The sequence below is a fragment of the Myripristis murdjan genome, chromosome 23 (genome assembly GCF_902150065.1).
Source record: "Myripristis murdjan chromosome 23, fMyrMur1.1, whole genome shotgun sequence".
Lineage (NCBI taxonomy): Eukaryota > Metazoa > Chordata > Actinopteri > Holocentriformes > Holocentridae > Myripristis > Myripristis murdjan.
Genome location: NC_044002.1, coordinates 11,579,089 through 11,597,339, shown reverse-complemented (window position 1 = coordinate 11,597,339; position 18,251 = coordinate 11,579,089). Strand labels below are relative to the sequence as shown.

The window sequence follows — 18,251 nt, the reverse complement described above, 5'->3', positions numbered from 1 at the left end:
TATAAGCAACACACATATATTCTTGCCCTCAGGCCTCGCCTGGTGCCACAGCTACCAACACATAAATACTTCTGAATCACTTCACAGGTCCCCATCTTTTATTCAGCACCTCCTCCCCTCCCCTGCTGACAAATAAATTTAATAAAACTCTCATTTTAACAAATTACCATCCCCTACTGCCTGCTACTCTCCAAAACTCTTACACATGCACACGCACACACACTTTTGCTGCCTCCCAACACACTGACTTCTTTGTAGCTCTCATGCCCTGGGCGCTCCCATCCATTCCCACTGTGTTGTAATTTGAATTGTGCTTCATGGCTCATAGATCACAATGCCACAGTCGTCTCGTGTGTATGTGTTAAAATGAAACATGGCTAACGCAGGTTGGTTTCTGATCTTTTCACACACATACGAACCTGAACACACACTCCTTTTCCATCCTGTGGTGGTTCTTACCTTTCTGCCTAGCTTTGGCCACACTCACACAGACAAACATTTTTTGGAGCTCACCTCTCCACCCAGCTCTTGTAGCTGGGGATGTCCTTGGCATAAAGCAGCTTGTTGGAGGGCGAGTCCTTCCCCAGGCGGTGTTCTGAGGTGGAGCAGGAGTCCATGAAGGTCTGGGCCACCACGGACAGACAGGCATCTGTGATGCTGCTCTTATGGATGTCAAACACAAACTGGGGGTTCTTGATCACGTTCACCCAGAAACGTAGAGGTAGGCTGCAGGGAGGGAGACAGAAAAGCAAAGACAAGCAGTTTAGTGCCCAAGTAATGAGGATTACACAAACTTTTTCCTGACTGTAGAACTGTATTTTATGCTCTGCAAAGAATAGCCACACAAATGAATTCCTCTGAATTTCCAGTTAAGTCTTCATTTTGTCATTGTTCTGAAGAAAAATGCTAAAGAAGTGGGATAATTGTACCTCTTTTACTATAACTGAACTTGATTTCTAAAAAATTGGTATAATTTCATTTGTTTAAAAAACAAAACAAAAAATGAATGGCTTATTACAACACCTCTTTTCATCATGGTAAGGTAATGTTTTGTGTAATGCTTCCTCTGTCATTAAATTTGCTTTGTATTGTACAGATCCATCTCACTGACAGAATGTGCAAATAGCCATGCAAACAGAACAAAGAGCCATCTAAATTGAAAGTAAAACAACTGCCTCTGTCCAGCGTAAGTGCTTTGAGATTAAGTCTCTAAATGCCGTTTTTATATTTGCTAGAGCCAGCCGGGCAGCAGACATGAACATATTATATTAGGCGCCAGAAGGGGGACGAGGATTCATTCAGTTTGCAAAGCTAGTACACGGGCCCTGCTGTTGCTGATGTGCTCAATTCAATAAAGCCTTTATCTTTAAAAGCAGGTGGTGGCCGGCTCTCATTTTTTTCCAGCGGTGTCCAGGGGTCCTTGCTGGGTGCCTCACACTGACACAGTTCATATTGCCTTGTTTGTGCCAGTGGGCCCTATTTTGTGCCTGTCCAGAATAATAAAAATATACAAGTCTGTTTATTTGCCATGCTTGTTTCTGCCAAAATGAATGAAGATAGGGGCTAGATTTGTGTGTGTGTGTGTGTGTGTGTTGCTGTGAGAGGGCTCAGGTGGTATTAAGAAAGAGCTGAGTGTTACTTGGTATAACTTGGATCTCTCTATCTTTACTGTTCTCTGGGCAGTACACTTTTAGCTGATGCGGCAAAAATCTAAACAGAAAGATACTGCAGTCTTGCCTGCATGGGAGTGCGTGCCTGTGCCATCATATCAAAAGATGAGAGAAAAATCTCCAAATGCAATCATTTAAACACCACCATCCCTCCTCCTACCATTCCATGAAGCATTTATCCTACCTCAACCACCCACAAAGCCATTCAGATGTACAATCTAACAAAAGAGGATTTGGAGAAAGAGGAGGGAAAAACTCTGCATTATGACTTCCAAATTAATCTAAGCAAAGAATCTTGTGGGATTAGGTGCAGGGATCAAAGGGATATTAACACCACTGCTGTGTCGCCTTGATTGCTGACAATCTGGCCCAGCTGCCCTGTGCTTTGAGGTATATATGCCATCTGAAGGGACAGAGGACAATAAAATAATCACAATCCCAACATGATTTTATGCATTCCAAATTATCACCATAATGACATTGTTTATCGTGTTCAAAGTAGGCAAAGTGCAGGACTGTCTGCAGTTAGCTCACACTGAGTACTTTTAGGAATCTGAATGATGATGATGGTGATGATGGTGATGATGATGATAATAGGTCCTTTTGGTCAGGGATTAGGTTTAATATCAGCTGCCAAGATCAAGGGCATGTCTCATCCTGAAGCAATTACACTGGCTGACTCAGAAATAGCTTTTACCATTAAGGGACAATACCACAGTCGGTTGATTTAGGACTACAATGAAGTTCAAGAGAAGTCTGTGATACACTAAAAATGAGGCAAGTGCATCCACTACTTCAGTAGGAAGCAGTTTAAATATAAGTAACTGCTGCTGGCTTCATCTAATACAAGAATTTTTTGGTACATGAAACAGTTCAGAGCACATGTTATTGTACTATGCTTTAGTAATATAGCACTTTGGCAGTCCACTTCAATAGAGTGACCAGTACCAGAGAGTATTAGCCTGGCTAAAGATCAACTCCGCTAATCCTCATTTATCCAAATAAGAAAGATTAACACTCAATATTGAACAAATTCACTAATCGCATAGCAGCAAAACAAACATCTAGTGTAATCTCTGGTTACTATTTACAAGGTCTAGCTTCACATATTTTGAGTAAGACTGACTCTGTATTGCACTGCAGTATCAGCAATCTCTATATCCTTGGTTTCTCAACCTTAGAAGCGCTAGTGATGTCATTTACAATTGGAGTGTGATGGTTTATGTGATTACAGCAGATAGGTGTGTGTATCTGCACGCTGAATAAAAAGAGCACTCCCTTGCATGAGAGAGAGGGAGAGAGAAAGAGAGAGAGAGAGAGGAAAAAAGAAATGAGTGTTGGTATGTGTGTGCCAGATTTGCTCGAGACTGCAATAATTAAAATTCTGTCTGGTGAAGCAGGACAAACACACAAGACAGACAGAGGCACGCACACACACACACACACACACACACACACACACACACACACACACACACACCAAACACAGAAGAGAGGATGAGAGGGAGACGTTGACACACTGCCGCTAATCCAAAAGATACCATCTGGAGGTGCTCTAGGAGCCAGTGACTCACGCACACATGCAGCAAAAATACACAATGCACACAGACACGCTGTAAAAACACACAATGCAGAAACTACATTTTAACAGAATTTCAACTCACGCTTTCTCAACATTCACACTGACATTGTCACAGACTTGAAAAAAAACAACAACACTGATACATTGATAATGTAGGAGGCAAATAAGTGTTAACATTAGTCTTGTGAGGGAGGAGGGTCACAAGGGGTCATAGATAATTTCCTGGGCCAAATGAATCCTGTACACCAGCTCTGTTTCAGATCTCATACAAATGTGCACATCAAGGGTGGAAGTAACTAATGACATTCACTCACGTTACAGTAGTTGAGTAGCTTCTTTGTGCATTTTGAAGCCAGCAAAAGTGAAAGGGGGAGAGATCAATGCAACCCCCACCGTGGGGAGCCATGAAGAAACAGAGCCCACAGGTGGAAGCTGAGTGATGCTGGGGTGTGGCTGATGCAGTGGCAGCAGCAACACAGAAACCCTGTGAGTCTGACACTTTAAATAGACTGCCCAATTGGTGATGGCAATGCTCAGCTGACATATCCGATTTTTAGTTTTTTAAAACAGTTATTTAACTTGTACTTTAAGTGGAATATTAGCAAGGTAACATGAACCTACATCCACGTGATCAGGATGTTGTGGTAATCTTTCAACACTGGTTGATACTGGTCAGACTCTATGTACCTCTAAAAACATACATACCTGAGGCCAAGCAATGAACATCTCAGCTACAGACTAGAGCAATATCCATATCACAAGATTTTGATGATGATAAAACATCAGTGACCAAATGGCATTACAAATGAGGTGTGGTGCGACAGAGACACCCTGGCCTACAAACCATATTCTCTGGTCGTAAGAAAATGTGTTTGTTTGGTACAAACCCATGCAAATTTCACATCATGTGAATATTTTTGTCAGTGACAATAAAAAATTATGATGCCAAAATTCCTACTAAAATTACGACTCGTATCGCAACTACTATGTTTTTTACCAAATCGTTCAGCTCAGCTACAAATGCCTCGTTACTCGTGGAACAGTTCATTAATTATGCAAATGCTTTTGAGGCAAAGTAAAGGGAAAAGTAAACATGAAATATCCTATAACCCTTTGCTTTTAAAAAGCCCATTTCACAGCTGTGGCCTCTTTATAATCCCAGTTGGAATTTGCAAGACAAACCCTCACCTAGGAATTGAAAGGAAAAAAAAAAAAAATTAGGATCCTTGGTTAGTCAGTCATATCACTATAAATATCACGATGACATGAGAAGCAAACTGTTCTCCGAGATACTGGGCCCTGAAGCTTTGCAGGTCATGGGATAATATAGCCTAAGGGGAACATCACTGGTGGTGGGAAACCCTTAGGTGGGGTGGTGGGGGGTGGGGGGGCAGCAGTCTTGGCTGCTGTGGTGGGCTGAAGTTAATGGTGTGTAAGATGATGATGAGCTTGGTAGGTTTAATGGGATAGGGCCCCAGCATGGGAGGGGCACAGGCATTATCATCCTGTACCATCATACCAAATGAAGGCTTTTGTTGCAGCCACGATTGCAGTCTTTTGAGACGATTAGAGGGTTATGGGTACACACACACAGCGAGAACGGAGAGGACAGTCGTACGCGCATCCCATACTGAGAAGATATCTGCGGTGGCATCAGCACAAACTGTTGTGTGTAATCCAAGTGGCTTTGGGGGTGTGTGTGTGTGTGTGTGTGTGTATGTGTGTGTGTGTTATGATAAATTGCTATTCATCACAACCCTCTAGTGAGAGCCTATTCCATTAAAAGTCTAATGTAAGAGCGACCCGCTGCGCTCTCAGAAAACACTTAACACACACCGCAAATGGCCTAGTAACGCCGACGCGGGAAAGGATCAAAATTAGGACCATAAAGTAAAGTAAATAATATTTCTCCCTCTTCCCATTCCTCCCTCCATCTCCCTTTCTATCCATCTCTTGACACACATCAGTTTTATCCTCCCATCCCTATGGTCCTCTGGGCCTGCACTGAGTGATGCATGCTGGGACCTTGGCAGAGGCCAGGAGGCTAATGAGATATTAGTGTGTGTTTAACTCCAACTGAGTTCACTTCCCTTTCTCCTTCCTCCACCTTTCCATCTCTGTCTTCAGCGCAGTCTGGTCCACTGTTGGTCATTTAACCCCCTCCAGCCTCTGAAGGTGGGTTGACACAGGTCACTATGGCCTAAATTAATCAGCAGATTTTAATTTAGAGGTCCACTTCTTTCACCTGGAAAACAGCATTTGTCACTATGGTGATTTCCACGGTGACAGGGATTTTTTGGCTGGTTATCCGTGATAATAGATGAAGAGTCTTGGCAGCCAATTGGATTAGCCCCTTGTGGTTGGCTTTAATGAAGATTACACACCCCTGTGGTTAATGGATATTAGGAAGGGGAGAGGCGTGTGGTGAGGCTTGGCACAGACTGAGGGCAATGCCAGGGCAATGCCATGGGAAAGGTGCCAGGGCTTTTCTTATTGTGTCTGCAGTAGCCTATATTAAACAGATGGTAAAGGCCACGGCTGGGGCCTCAGGCAACACACAGGAGGAAATAGCAGTTAATGGTGGTGTGTGTAGGTGTGTGCATTAAAGCTAATTGCTGATTTCAAACTACAGTCTGTTACACAGACCTATGAAAGCTTTTTGCTCACATAGCATGCCTAGCGTAAACTATGTAACGGGTCTAATAGTCTCTGCCTCACCAGTTCCTTAAGCATTCATGACTGGAGCCCACCATGTCTGTGTTTGTTTCTGCATGTCTGCAGGTATGTGCTCAATTCATACTCTGGAACCACTCGACTCACCAGTTGCTCTTCCATGTGTGCCGGACATGGGGGTCGTGGATGTTGTGTTTGTCGGCCTGCTCATCCAGGAAGTCAAACATGTACTTGATGGCCAGTGGCAGGGCACTGCCTCGATGGGCTGTGCTGAAGATGGTCTCAAACAGGTCGTCCACAAATTTCTGTAATGTACCCTGTTGAGGAGGAAAAGGGGACATGCAAAAGAGAATATATAAAGGCCAAACCCTGGATTTATCAGTTATCCAGTCATAAACAACTGACATTGTAAAGTAATAATTCTAACTAAGTAATTCTAAGTAACCTTTTCTTCTAAATAAATATCCATTTGGTGATCTGTCACCGACTGATACCATACAACAATGATTCAACCAACATGCAGCACATGAGAGCCTTCCCATTTACTGTTTTAAATAGCTAAGGTGTTTTTTTCCTCTTTCCTGGGAAATTTTTTCTGCCTTGCACAAGGTGATTGGTTTTCCGTCACATAGGAGGTTGTTCGGAATAAAAATAATGGTTAGGGTTAACGACTACTTTAAACCTGCAAAAAATGATTTCAGAACCTATTAACAATACTGAATCTAGACGGTGCTATATGGAGACTTTTTTTTTTTTTTTTACCCCTAATGATATAAACCAATACCAAGTGGCTAGGCTGTTTTCCACCTCTTTTTTCCCTTTGTTGTCAAATTCCGGCCCCGAATATAGCTCTTCCCACTTCATCCCCTCGTCTCTTCAACTTCATTCAAAGTGTCTGTGAAATTGCACATTGTACAGATAATTGCATCCAAATTTCAGATCGGTCGCACGAGTGCCTGTGTCACTGCAATCATCACTGTGATGGCAGAAAAACTTCATTCAAATCAGTTGTTTACCTTGTCGCTGAAAGTCTGCAACTTCACTACATTTTCGAATTGGAGCTCAGAGACAAAAAAAAAAAAAAAATACACGTAATCCAACAGGAGCTTTGTGAGAGTGAAATGTATCCCTCATTTCCATCCCAAAAATGCATTTTTTTCACTGTTCGGTTTTGTACGAGCGATCTGCTGTGAACCCAAAAGCAGGACTGACTATGTGTTTACAAAGTTTGAACTCTCAACACTCTCTAGTGCTCAGAAAAATACTTAGTGTAGCTTTACATGCCATATATATTTACAACAATTGGGCAAGTCCTACGTTTAGTGCACAACACCAAACAAATGACCACTGATCACCAAAGGTACTCAGCAGCACAGGATATCACTATATCAACACACTGTTTTTCTGTTAAATTCTGTTGGTCCTTGTACTGACAGCTCAATTAATTAATTTTGGAGTAATTGAAATGTCTCCAAAACAATCCAAATGTAAACAAAACCGGTAATGGAATGACTTCATATGATTCCAAGTCTGAAGCAGGCATTTAAGCCAGAAAAAAAAAAAAAAATGCTGTCCTCATGGACCTCTGTTCCATTTAGCTGGAATTGGGGAGACACTACTGTCAGAAAGCAACAGCACTGGAGTGGTGGATATGAATGATCTCTACAGGGATGCAATACAACTGTGGGAAAAGGATGTAATATAAAGGGATGGCTTGTGGTAAGGAATGTAATATAACAGTGGCACACAGTTCTATTGCACACCACAGTTGTGTTGTATACGACTGAACAACTCAAAGTCAGACTGCTTCATCTTGAACCAGGTGGGCTGGTAAAACAGTTTCACTACGTACCACAGGGACTAAAAAATGGCCCCACTACCTATTTTTAATATCATGGCCATCGCAATTATTGACGTTCCTCTCACAATATCCCAAACAGAATGCTGTAAAGTGCATTCTGCTGTTTACATTTTTTTTTTTTTTAACTTTACATAGCTACAGAGGAGAGGCCCTGTCCCATCACATGCTCACACGATACACCAGCGAGACCAGAGCTACAGGTTCCTGTGTGATAGCTTACAAATCAACATAGGAAGTGATGATGTGTTCTGACCAGATTTCAGCTGATGCACATTGATGGTAAAACTGCTGACTGGGATTTTTTTTGGTGGAGACTATCGTACCAGTTAATTTTCTAACTACCCATGTCTAATAAAGTAAGCACGATCAGCATGGTATTATGTACATTTTCCTGTGTCTATGTGTATGTGCATTCTGCGGTGCATGTCACTTCATTTTATCCTCTATCTCTGATGTTTTTTCTGTGTCTGGCTCCTATCTCTTAGCCCTGGTCCCTAAATCTGCTGGCAGCTTTGATGGGGGAAATTGTTATTTCACAGCTGACTTTTAATAATATCTGGGAACAGGAGGCGCATCTCCTAAGCCTCTTTGTGCTGCCGGATTAGCTCCCACACTGCACCATTGACCCTAATTTGATTTAATGTTGGCGACTTTAAGGAAGAGGAGGAGGAGAGAGAGGGGAGAGAGAGAAAGAATCTAATCCTCTTGTAACGAATGAGCTGACGGGATGCACAGGAAAAAGCAAGAGTGAGGGATGGAAATGAAACGATGGAGGTTTCCTATCAGTAAAGAAGGCCATTGAGTGTGGCAGATGAGGTGTGTACAAGCATCGGCAAATAAAAATCCCATTTGGGTCAGAGTGGATGACTGAATCACAGAGGAGAGGTAGAATCTGAGTGGGAGGAGAGAATCCTGTTAACCTGACAATCACGGCCATAATTCTAATGTGGCCCACATTCCTGACAGTTTATCATTTTCCTATGAAGATGAAAACTTATCTCTACATCAGGCTGCCCAGGTGTCAGTGAGGTGACACTGAGCATTAGGAGGTGTGGCAGAGGGGCTAAAAATTTCCACGCATAGGCTATATGTATCTCAATATCCTAACCTGTGTCTGTGTGTACAAGGATTGAGGCTGTGACATTTCACGTCACACTGTATCTCAATGTGGGCTCAACATCTTCATCATCGCAGGGTTCTCTTGTTTGCTGGTGGAGCGGCGGCTGCCACTATAACCCACCTCATAACCATCTCCCCTGCCATTAGACTGCACCCTAAACATAACGTGTCATCTAGATGCAATAACAACAATCCAAGATGCCTGCTTCCATACTGAAATGAGAGGAAAGCAAACAATCAGAATCAGAGTTGGGGAGTTGCTGAAAGAGAGACAAGAGAGAAACGGCCAGACGGAGAGAGGCTAAAAAACTAAAAAGACACACAGTAATGGTGACACACACACTCTTGGGTGACCAAGAAGTGAGAGGGGGAAAAATGCAATCAAACCCTCTGCCTCTTCGCCCTCCACATACACGAACACACCCTATACCCACACTCAGTCAGAGTGACACTGATGGAGCTAATATGAGAGACGTCAGCGGCGTTGCCAGGGAGAGGTATTTATTGGCAAGGTGAAAGCCAAACGCAGTCAATTACACTGCCTGTCTGCCCAATCATTTCTCACCGAGAGAGATAGCCAGCCAAGATAAACTGGTTATTCCACAAAAACAATCCATCTGGAAAGATGGTGAGCTGTCTGTAGTCAGCAGCCACCTTCCTACACTCTGGACTGGGATAATGGCAGGGAAATAGAGCATCTCAGAGAGGCCGAGAGGTGACATACACGCATGCCTGTGTGGGCGTGTATGGACGGGTGTATGTGATTGTGTGCGTTTATCAGTGTGTGTGTGTTGTCAGCTACTGATGTTGTTCTGACAGGTGCATTTTGATTGAAAAGAAAGAAAGAGTTGTTTGTATTGTTGTGAGAGAATAGAAAACTGTTGATGGCAAAAGCCCAAAAAAAGCAAAATCTTTTCCTCTGCCAGTGTGCATATATGCATATTTACTGAGTACTGAAAACTCCTGACACTCATTATTTACATAATATAAATGATGCAAAGAACTGAACAGAACCAAGCTGGATGTTTTCTTTGTGAACTGCTAAACAAAGGCGGACTGTGGATCAAAACCCAAACTCTGAAATGTCCCTAATCAAAAAATTACAGCCTCAACATTCTCAGATCTTAGCCCTCCTTTTTTACCCTCCATGTACGTTTCTTTCTGTGTTTCTGATAGAAAGGATGTCTTGATGAAAAAAGGAGAAGGCGCTTTAGGTTTCGGATTGGTAATTTGCATTCAGCTGTCGGATCAAAGTCCACATTTCCCTCCAAACTAAATTAACTGCCTTTTTTTGTTTTGTTTGGCTTTTTTTCCTGGAGGCCATCTTCACCAAGGCACATTCAAAGAGACTCATTTTATAGCCATTTCTATTTTTGCCTGATAATATCTTTTAATACAGAAACACCTTCACCAGCTTCACAGGTCTTTTCTTTTTTACCCTTTTGATATGCTCCAGTGTCAACGCAACTGTAATGAAAAGAGAAAACAAACAAAAATATCTGCATATTTCTCTTTCCCACCTGAGGGGATAGAGGAATACATTTGAATAATCTTTTCCACTGGGATGATTCATCCAAGGAAAACATGAATATCTAAATAAAGTGAGGGTTTACTGAGTCATGGTAGCACAGGCTGAAGGTTATATGACCTTTTAGCCTTTCAGCTGCTGAGCTGCACAGAACAAGAAAAGATTTTCCGTATACAAAAAAAAAAAAAGCAGTATGTGACTGTGAACTTTTTTCTTTTGAATAAAATTCAGTCAGGTATATTCTGTCATCAGAATACGATTGCAGAGGATTACATGAGGACATCTTCAGGAGACCATGTGAAAATATTATGGTGAAAAAAGAAACCTTTAAAGTGTATCACAATATGTTTTTTTTTTGCTTGTTTTTTGCTTTTAAATATATAATTCATTAAAACAAGTCTTAAAATACAGCAGGTTACATCACTTTTTGGAGTTGCAACTATCACCTTATTCATAAAACCATAAAATGTCCTTTTAAGATAGCCCTGTCCCAGAGGATAAATAAACGTCCTGAGATTTCTATGTTTCTACAGCAGAAATTGCTCACCTTGGTGGCCAGCAGTCGTGTCAGGTAGATCTCGGAGACCATCTTGCTGCCACGGTCGCCCTCCTTCTGGTCTCCGTGCTCGTGGTTCTTCACCAGGTGCCAAACCTTGACCCCGCTCTCGAGGTCAGGGGTAATCATAGGAGTACGGGAACGCAGGCTATCAGGACTTCCAGTGTACTTGATCATGTTTTCTGTAATGAACGCCATATACACGAGAGGAACTGTGCATTAGCTGGTGGAGTGCTGACATAGAGTAGGTATCTATATAACTGATGCTGGCATTATCATGTGGAAAATATTACCTGCTGTCACTCATCATTAAGACATTAACCAATATAAACAAAAATGTATTGTATTTTCCGACGTTTTTTTTTCTTTAAAAGGCAATCTCTCTTCATAACTTACATGAGTTTGTTACTGCATACTAAAATATACTACATAGACACACCTCATCAAGATTTATGTCAGCTTAAATAGGCCTGTAAAGTTGAGGTGGCTTTACCCTAAACTGCATTCCTGTGCTTGCATCAATCTGACTGTCAGAGAGAATAAAATAACACAGATGACACTGAGAGAAAAAAAAAACATACAACCAAAACTTAATCAGTGCAGATGTGGCAGCAGGAGTGCGAGGTAAACGGAGAGAAAAGAAAGCTAACATCCAAGCAACAATCAGACAAAGGCAGCACACGCAAAGCAACAAATGAGAAAAAGTATGAAAGAGATAAGTCCATTGTGTAACAGATAGCAAAGAAGCAAGCAACACAGCAAAGCTTTGAGTCTGCATTTCGATAGCAGAATATGTTATTTTTTTTGGTTTGTGGCTCACTTCCAATTTACAGCTCTGGGAGATTGGATTTGAAACTTTTAGAGAGCGTGCACTGTTAATTTTTCATGGCTTCTTCTTCTCCCAGGGATAAGACATGGCATCGCTGGCCGACACAAAATCGAACAGGTGTCAGACGAGATGAAATATGCATGGCCCACCCAATGGCCGAAGTGGCGATGACATTTCCAAACACACGACTCAATGAATGTTTACACAGTGTGAAAAAAATTGATCACTGGGTGCGGTTTAGGGAGAGGAGAGAAGGGGGGGAAAAAAACTAAGAGTGTTTTTCACCATGACAGAAATCAATCTGTCCAGAGAGAAAAGCGGGAAGAGTGCAGTGATGGGAGAGATGGGGGAAAAAAGGACAGCTGGAGACACCTGATACACAGACTGTGTCAGCACATGGACTGTTCAAATTTGACTATGAACAAGTAGAAACACTTTTGTGTTTGTGTGTGTGTGGGCTGGTATATGTATATAATATACCTAATACAGCATGTTGGCCTGCATGTTATTGGAAGTATGAAGAACAGCACACACTCCCTCGCTCCAATTCTGCCTCAGAGTTACAGTGAATTGTATTGTTTTTGTGGTTGGGTGTGTGAACCCACAAGAGGGGGTGGTATATCTATATATAAAGGGAGAGGGGGACAGTCAACTCATCTTGAATATTTCTTATTAATTCACAAGCACTGGCGAGCAGAAATGAAAACAGGGCATGGAAAACACAGGAGGAGAAGTAGTGGTGGGATTTCATCCTAAGCCAGCTGGGGCTGAAGTGCAGCTCAAGAGGTGGCAGTCTTAACCTCTAATCTGCTGTGGCATACAAACAAGGTGCTATTTTTCAGGTGTACTTTTTCCCCATGTAGTTCTGGATGGAAACTTCTAATCAAAAAACATCAAAGATGCATGTTTCACCTCACACTGTCTACTCAATGTGCAGTTTTTGTCTTAATCTTTGTGCTATTTCCACAACTTCTTTGTGTCTTTCCATCTCTCACTTTCCCTCCCCTCCCTCTCTTCTGCAGCTATATTGAATTCAGCCGCGTCTCTTTCGCCATTATTTGGCCATTGTACTCGGGGAGAGTTCAAAGTCACTCTCAAGCACCACACCAGTCGTGAAGTGGATCACACTTGCGTTTGAAGTCAATCCCTGAAAGAAAGAAGTGGAGAGAGATATTTCTGGCATTCTCCCTCCCCTTTCTGTTTCCCCACTCACCTTGTCCTATCTGGTCTAATTTGGAGCTGGGGAGGCGAGGTGAGACAGTATGGAGATGAGGCGATGCTAATAACATGGCACCACATTTGATGTGTCTGAAGTGTTTGTGGCCAGTGAGGCTGGCCCTTTGATCAGCTACAGACTTCATGGATTCTCGGGTTCAAGGAGACGCAGAGCAGACGGACAGGCGGACAAACTGATGGCACATGGGAGGATGAGAGGACGCTCTTTCGAGTCTCGAGAGGCCAGACAAAGTGAAAAGTGTCTATTTGGTCTCTTGTTATCCTTTGGAAATCCTCCTTTTCTGCTACTTTAAATTGTTGTTGTGTCACTGTTATCCTGCAGGATCCAGATCATATTACTCTGCAGATGTTCATGCTCAAGGGTGCAGATTATCGAGGTGCACACTGCTGCTGGACTGTGCTTCACAATGCAACTAGTTTCTATCCGTGTGTGTGGTATAAGTAACTCGGAAAGTCTGTTCAGCTTAGACTTACCATATTTACTGGCAGACGTTCGAGACACAGTGGAGTTATTGACAGAATTGTAGGCGGTCACTTGCTTGGGGACCAAGGCCACCACTGAATTATCAGGTACCTGCAAAATACACACAAACACACCAGCAGATTATGTTAATAACTGTCCAAAACAATACAGCCTAAAGTGTTTTCCGGTATTCCCTTTGTGCAGAACTACAACAAAACCACTCTGCAAAGCCATAGATCATTGTGCTGATGTCATTTCCTATATTTCTCTCCATCTATTCTAGTTTTATATGGACAAACAGGGAGAATATCTTATTACCCTATGTGCACTATTCCACCCACACGTGCATATGATGAGTGACAGGGGGAGGAAGAGTTTGCCAGAGCATCATATATGCCTCTGTGATGGGAGTTGTCCCATAATCTCCATTCAATAATATTTTTCCTCTAGGGCCAGGGTAGCGTGTGTGTGTGTGTGTGTGTGTGTGCCAGAGAGAAAGAAAAATCAGCATGGCACATGTCTATGTGTAAGTAAGTGTGTGTTAATGCCTGAATGAGTCAGACATGCGCCCCTCCTTCCCCAGTCAGCCAAACAAGATTCAATTAACACAACTGGGATGGAGGCTGTCCCAGCCGTGCTACCGACACACACTCACACACATGCACACATGCATGTTCACCTACACCTATTCTGCATAATCTGGCTACCCTCGCCTCAGGCTAAGGCAGGGTTAATTGAAGTGATCTCTATGATAGTGTGGGTGGATGGGACAGGGAATACGAGCCGGGGGCTTTGTGTGTGCATGTATGTGTGTGTTTGTGTGTGTGGATGTGTGTACGTAAGCCTGGGCCTTATTAGATTGTAACATTATTTCATCCAGTCATTCAACCTACTCTATATGCATAATATGTTTATATCATTGTAAGGGGGAGACCTACAGGGCAGGCTATGGTTATTCCTGTGTGGGGACCCCAAACTCCCCTATGCCCTAAAGCGTGCTCCCTGATCACTAATCTTACATGCTGAATATATATGAAATGGGAAAAGTATAATGGGACATAATGAAATGAGAAAAGGAGGAGTGGCATTTGGGGAAATAGCATTGGGAGGAGAAGATAAATGCAGGAAGCAGAGCAGAGTTTTATGAAAGAGAGAGGGTGGAGAAGAAGAAGAGGAGGGAAATCTCTCACAACAGGATGGAACGATCTGATATGGCAAATGCCAGAATATTGCTTGCTGCTGTGATGTTTTCCTGAACAAGAAATCAAACTTTTCCCTCGGTTTATGACACAAACTGTCCCACTGCAGTCTCTAAATGAAGGCAGAGTTGGAGTGGGTTTATGGAGTGACCGGAGCCTTGAATGTTTTGATCAAACTGAATTACTTTGATGGAGGAAAGTTTGATTCCATTCAGTGTGTCCGGTCCATCATATCAGCTTCTTAGAAAATAACTATCTAGAGGACATCCTGTGGCCCAATACCATATCTGGGTTGGCAGGGTTGACATCAGTCAATGGAAAGCATCAATGGATTTGATTAGTGGAGCAACTAAATAGATATAAAGAGAAAATTCAATGAAGAAGGAGAAAGCAAAAAGGAAATGTGACTTATCCAAACTACATCCCCTTGAGAGATACTTGAATCTGTTTGTGGTGTCTCCCCCTCCCTCACTTTTCCCTATCCAAATGACAAAATTCAAATGTTGGAGGTGAGGGATGTGGGGAGGGAACTGTTGTCTTTATTCATTTATTTGTTTATTTTTGTCTGTGAAGGATAAGGCGCCCTTATTCCTTGTCCTGAAGAAAAAAAAAATGAATTGACTTTTGTCCTCATTATCTTATCTCTTATTCAAATCAGTCCCCTAATCCATTCCACCAGCGCCTCGTCCTCCAAGCCTGTCGACGCTTTCCGCCGCTGACATTTAATTTAGGTACCCGCGCAGACCTCTGCTCTCCAGGAAGAGCAGACATACTTAGGAGTGAGTGGCTGCCGGCTTAGCTGCTCAAATTATTAACACCATAATGACGAAGCAGGCCTGTCTCCCATTTAAACCACTCTATCATTCTGGTTGGCTGGATGGACAGTCAGTAATCAGGAGGTACCAAACCAGGCTCTGTCAACATTTGCCCGTCTGTCACTCTGCATAGAAGTGCTAGTGCGTGTCTCTGCGTATGTTTGATGAGTGACTGAACATCGTGCTGTCTATTCGCATTTATGCTGCTGGAATTACCCTTGCATTATTAACTGTGTGTATCTGTATTTGTGTCTTCATACACACACTGTCTGTTACAATCGGTGTGTCCACTCAGAACGTGAGAGACATGCCAACACTAATCCTTTTCAGCATGACCACAGACACTTGACCGACACATCCGATGGTATCTCTAGCTGTCTCTCCCCTCTCTACACATAAGGGATTACCTCTAACTCTCACCCTATTGTTGGTCACTACCCTGCCTGATCCCGCCCCATCCCCCTGTACCTGACAGATGTCTGGTAAGGGGGGCAGGGGGGCGTGCTGTCACTCAAAGGCCTGCACCCCTAACTGGCCAGGAAGCGTTGTGACAGAATACTCCATTAGCCTGCTACTGGGGTCAGTGCACATCATCAGTCTGCACCTCATGCCCGTTTTATAGTGCAGTGAAAGCAGAATCTTTGCATGTAAGCTGACACTACTTGTTTGAAAATGGCTCCTATAGGTGTTGAGTGCCTGCTGGAGAATCTTAACTCGGTGTGAAGGCTGTGCGAGATCACACACCCTGACTGGTTGCTCTTATGGGGATGTCTGTGCCCTGGCGTTGACATGCACATCAATGAAGAAATAAAGCTTCAAAGTAGGCATGCTTCACATTAGGCATACGTTATATTTGACAATAAAATGCACTTGAGATGAAAAGGTGGACAGCAGGAACTGAGAGGGCAGCAAGATATACTGTAGATCAGGCGTCACCAATTAGCAGACTTGAGTCCATGTCTGGACCCAGTAATGGCTCCGTGTGGACCGAGAAACAGTTGGCAAACTTAATAGTGTTGTGGTTTGTTGTGGCTCCTGTATCTCAGTGTCTTGAACAATTCTGTGTCTTATTTATCTCTGCTGTACAATCACTTTGATTGTACAGCAAGAAGCACTTACATTCAGTGAGAGAGAGAAGCAAATGTAGGAGAAAAAGAAAAAGGAAAATACCAAAGGTGTGTTAAGGATAAATTTGTATTTGTTCAAAATAACCACTTTGTTTTTCTCACTGGTAGACTGAGTGATAAATGCTCAGGTTAAAGACCCAGTCTTGTTCAGAGGAGGACTGAAGTGAGCGGTATTTTATTTACATTTCTATTTTTAACATTTTTTTTGTTTTAACATTTCTTGTTTATTTGACAGTGATAGTAGAGGAAGACAGGAAAATGCAGGGGAGAGACAGGATGACATGCAGCAAATGGCCTGAAGTCAGATTCAAACCCAAGACGCTGCAATCAGGACTCAGACTTAACAAGTGGTGTGCGCTCTAATTCTAATCTAATTTTAACAGGAATTCATTTTGATACTTTTATTTGTGAGTAGGCCTGCTTTTTATTTTTTCTTACTTCTACAATGTGTCTAATGTGAAAATAGCAGGGAAAGGTATTTATTTTTCAATACTTTAAATAATTTATTACATTTTATAGTTGCATACACACATACCTATACACATACAGACCTTCAATACTACATCCATGCAGGCCTACAAACCACAAGAAAAGTTAGATATGATGGCTTGGACCTCTGCTGAACACCCTGCTACATATTGAAGGCTGAAAGTGAAACTGATATGAATAAATAAAATAACCAAAATACCGAAAAAGAAATGGCCTACGCAAAACGTGGGCTACATATTTATTTGTTGGCTACTTTTCCTCTTTGTGTTTAATATCAGCATTTTCTGTTTGTGTTGGAGACTCATTTCAGCAGTGTGTTTGTATACCATTACCATGGGAACAGCATAAACAGAGCAGTGTTTTCCTCTGAAAGAAAGGTGTGAGTCTCTCCAGAAAGAAAGGTGTAATCAGTCCATCACAAAGTTTCAAACAGAGGTTGGAACAGCCCTGGAGAGAGCCACAGCGATAGTTTTCTAACCAGAAAGAAATGGTTTATAAAGGTTCTGTGATTCCACCAAATAAGACTGTGGCAGGTGTAGACAGTAGAAAGAGAAGTAGGGTTGATAGGAGGGAAAAACTGTTAACCAGATAAACAAATCCAAAAGTCAAATCTGCCTCCTGCAATCTTTGACAAGATCATGAGTCCTAGGCAAGCACAGAAATACTGGCAGTGTTTATGTTTAAGTCAAATTTATAATGTAGATTTAAAGCTGCTGTCGGTTGATACAGAGCAAGAAATAAACACTGACAAAACAGAAAAGAAGAGTACAAACAAAAAACACAAGCCTATGCTGTGAGTAATACTCTTTTGTAGATCTGCATGTTTGTGAAGGAATCCAATTCTACATGTAGTTTGTTTCCTACATAGTGTAATATTTATAGGTACTGCACAATATTTATATATTTAAACAAATAAGAAGGACGTGAGAATGGAGGAACATCAAGTTTAACTATACTGTCAGCAGAATATGACAAAAGTTTCAGCTATTAATTCTTGTCATTCACCTTCAACATCAGTCAATGGTCTGCTGCAAAGAGGCTCAGGCTGATCTGTACATTTTGTGCATCCTGATACTCAGCTTGGGTAAAGTCTGGTAATGACTC

General features: G+C 42.2%; 1 protein-coding gene across 1 annotated transcript in view; it reads right to left on the bottom strand.

Annotated features, from left to right (window-relative positions):
* plxna4 (plexin A4) overlaps positions 1–18,251 on the bottom strand; it is a 277,609-nt gene that overhangs the window by 8,836 nt on the left and 250,522 nt on the right. The window contains exons 27-30 of the mRNA XM_030045687.1: positions 13,529–13,628; positions 10,981–11,171; positions 6,073–6,242; positions 514–726 (exon numbers count right to left, since the gene is read on the bottom strand). Coding sequence (XP_029901547.1) covers positions 514–726; positions 6,073–6,242; positions 10,981–11,171; positions 13,529–13,628 — 674 coding nt within the window. The remainder of the gene's footprint in view (positions 1–513; positions 727–6,072; positions 6,243–10,980; positions 11,172–13,528; positions 13,629–18,251) is intronic.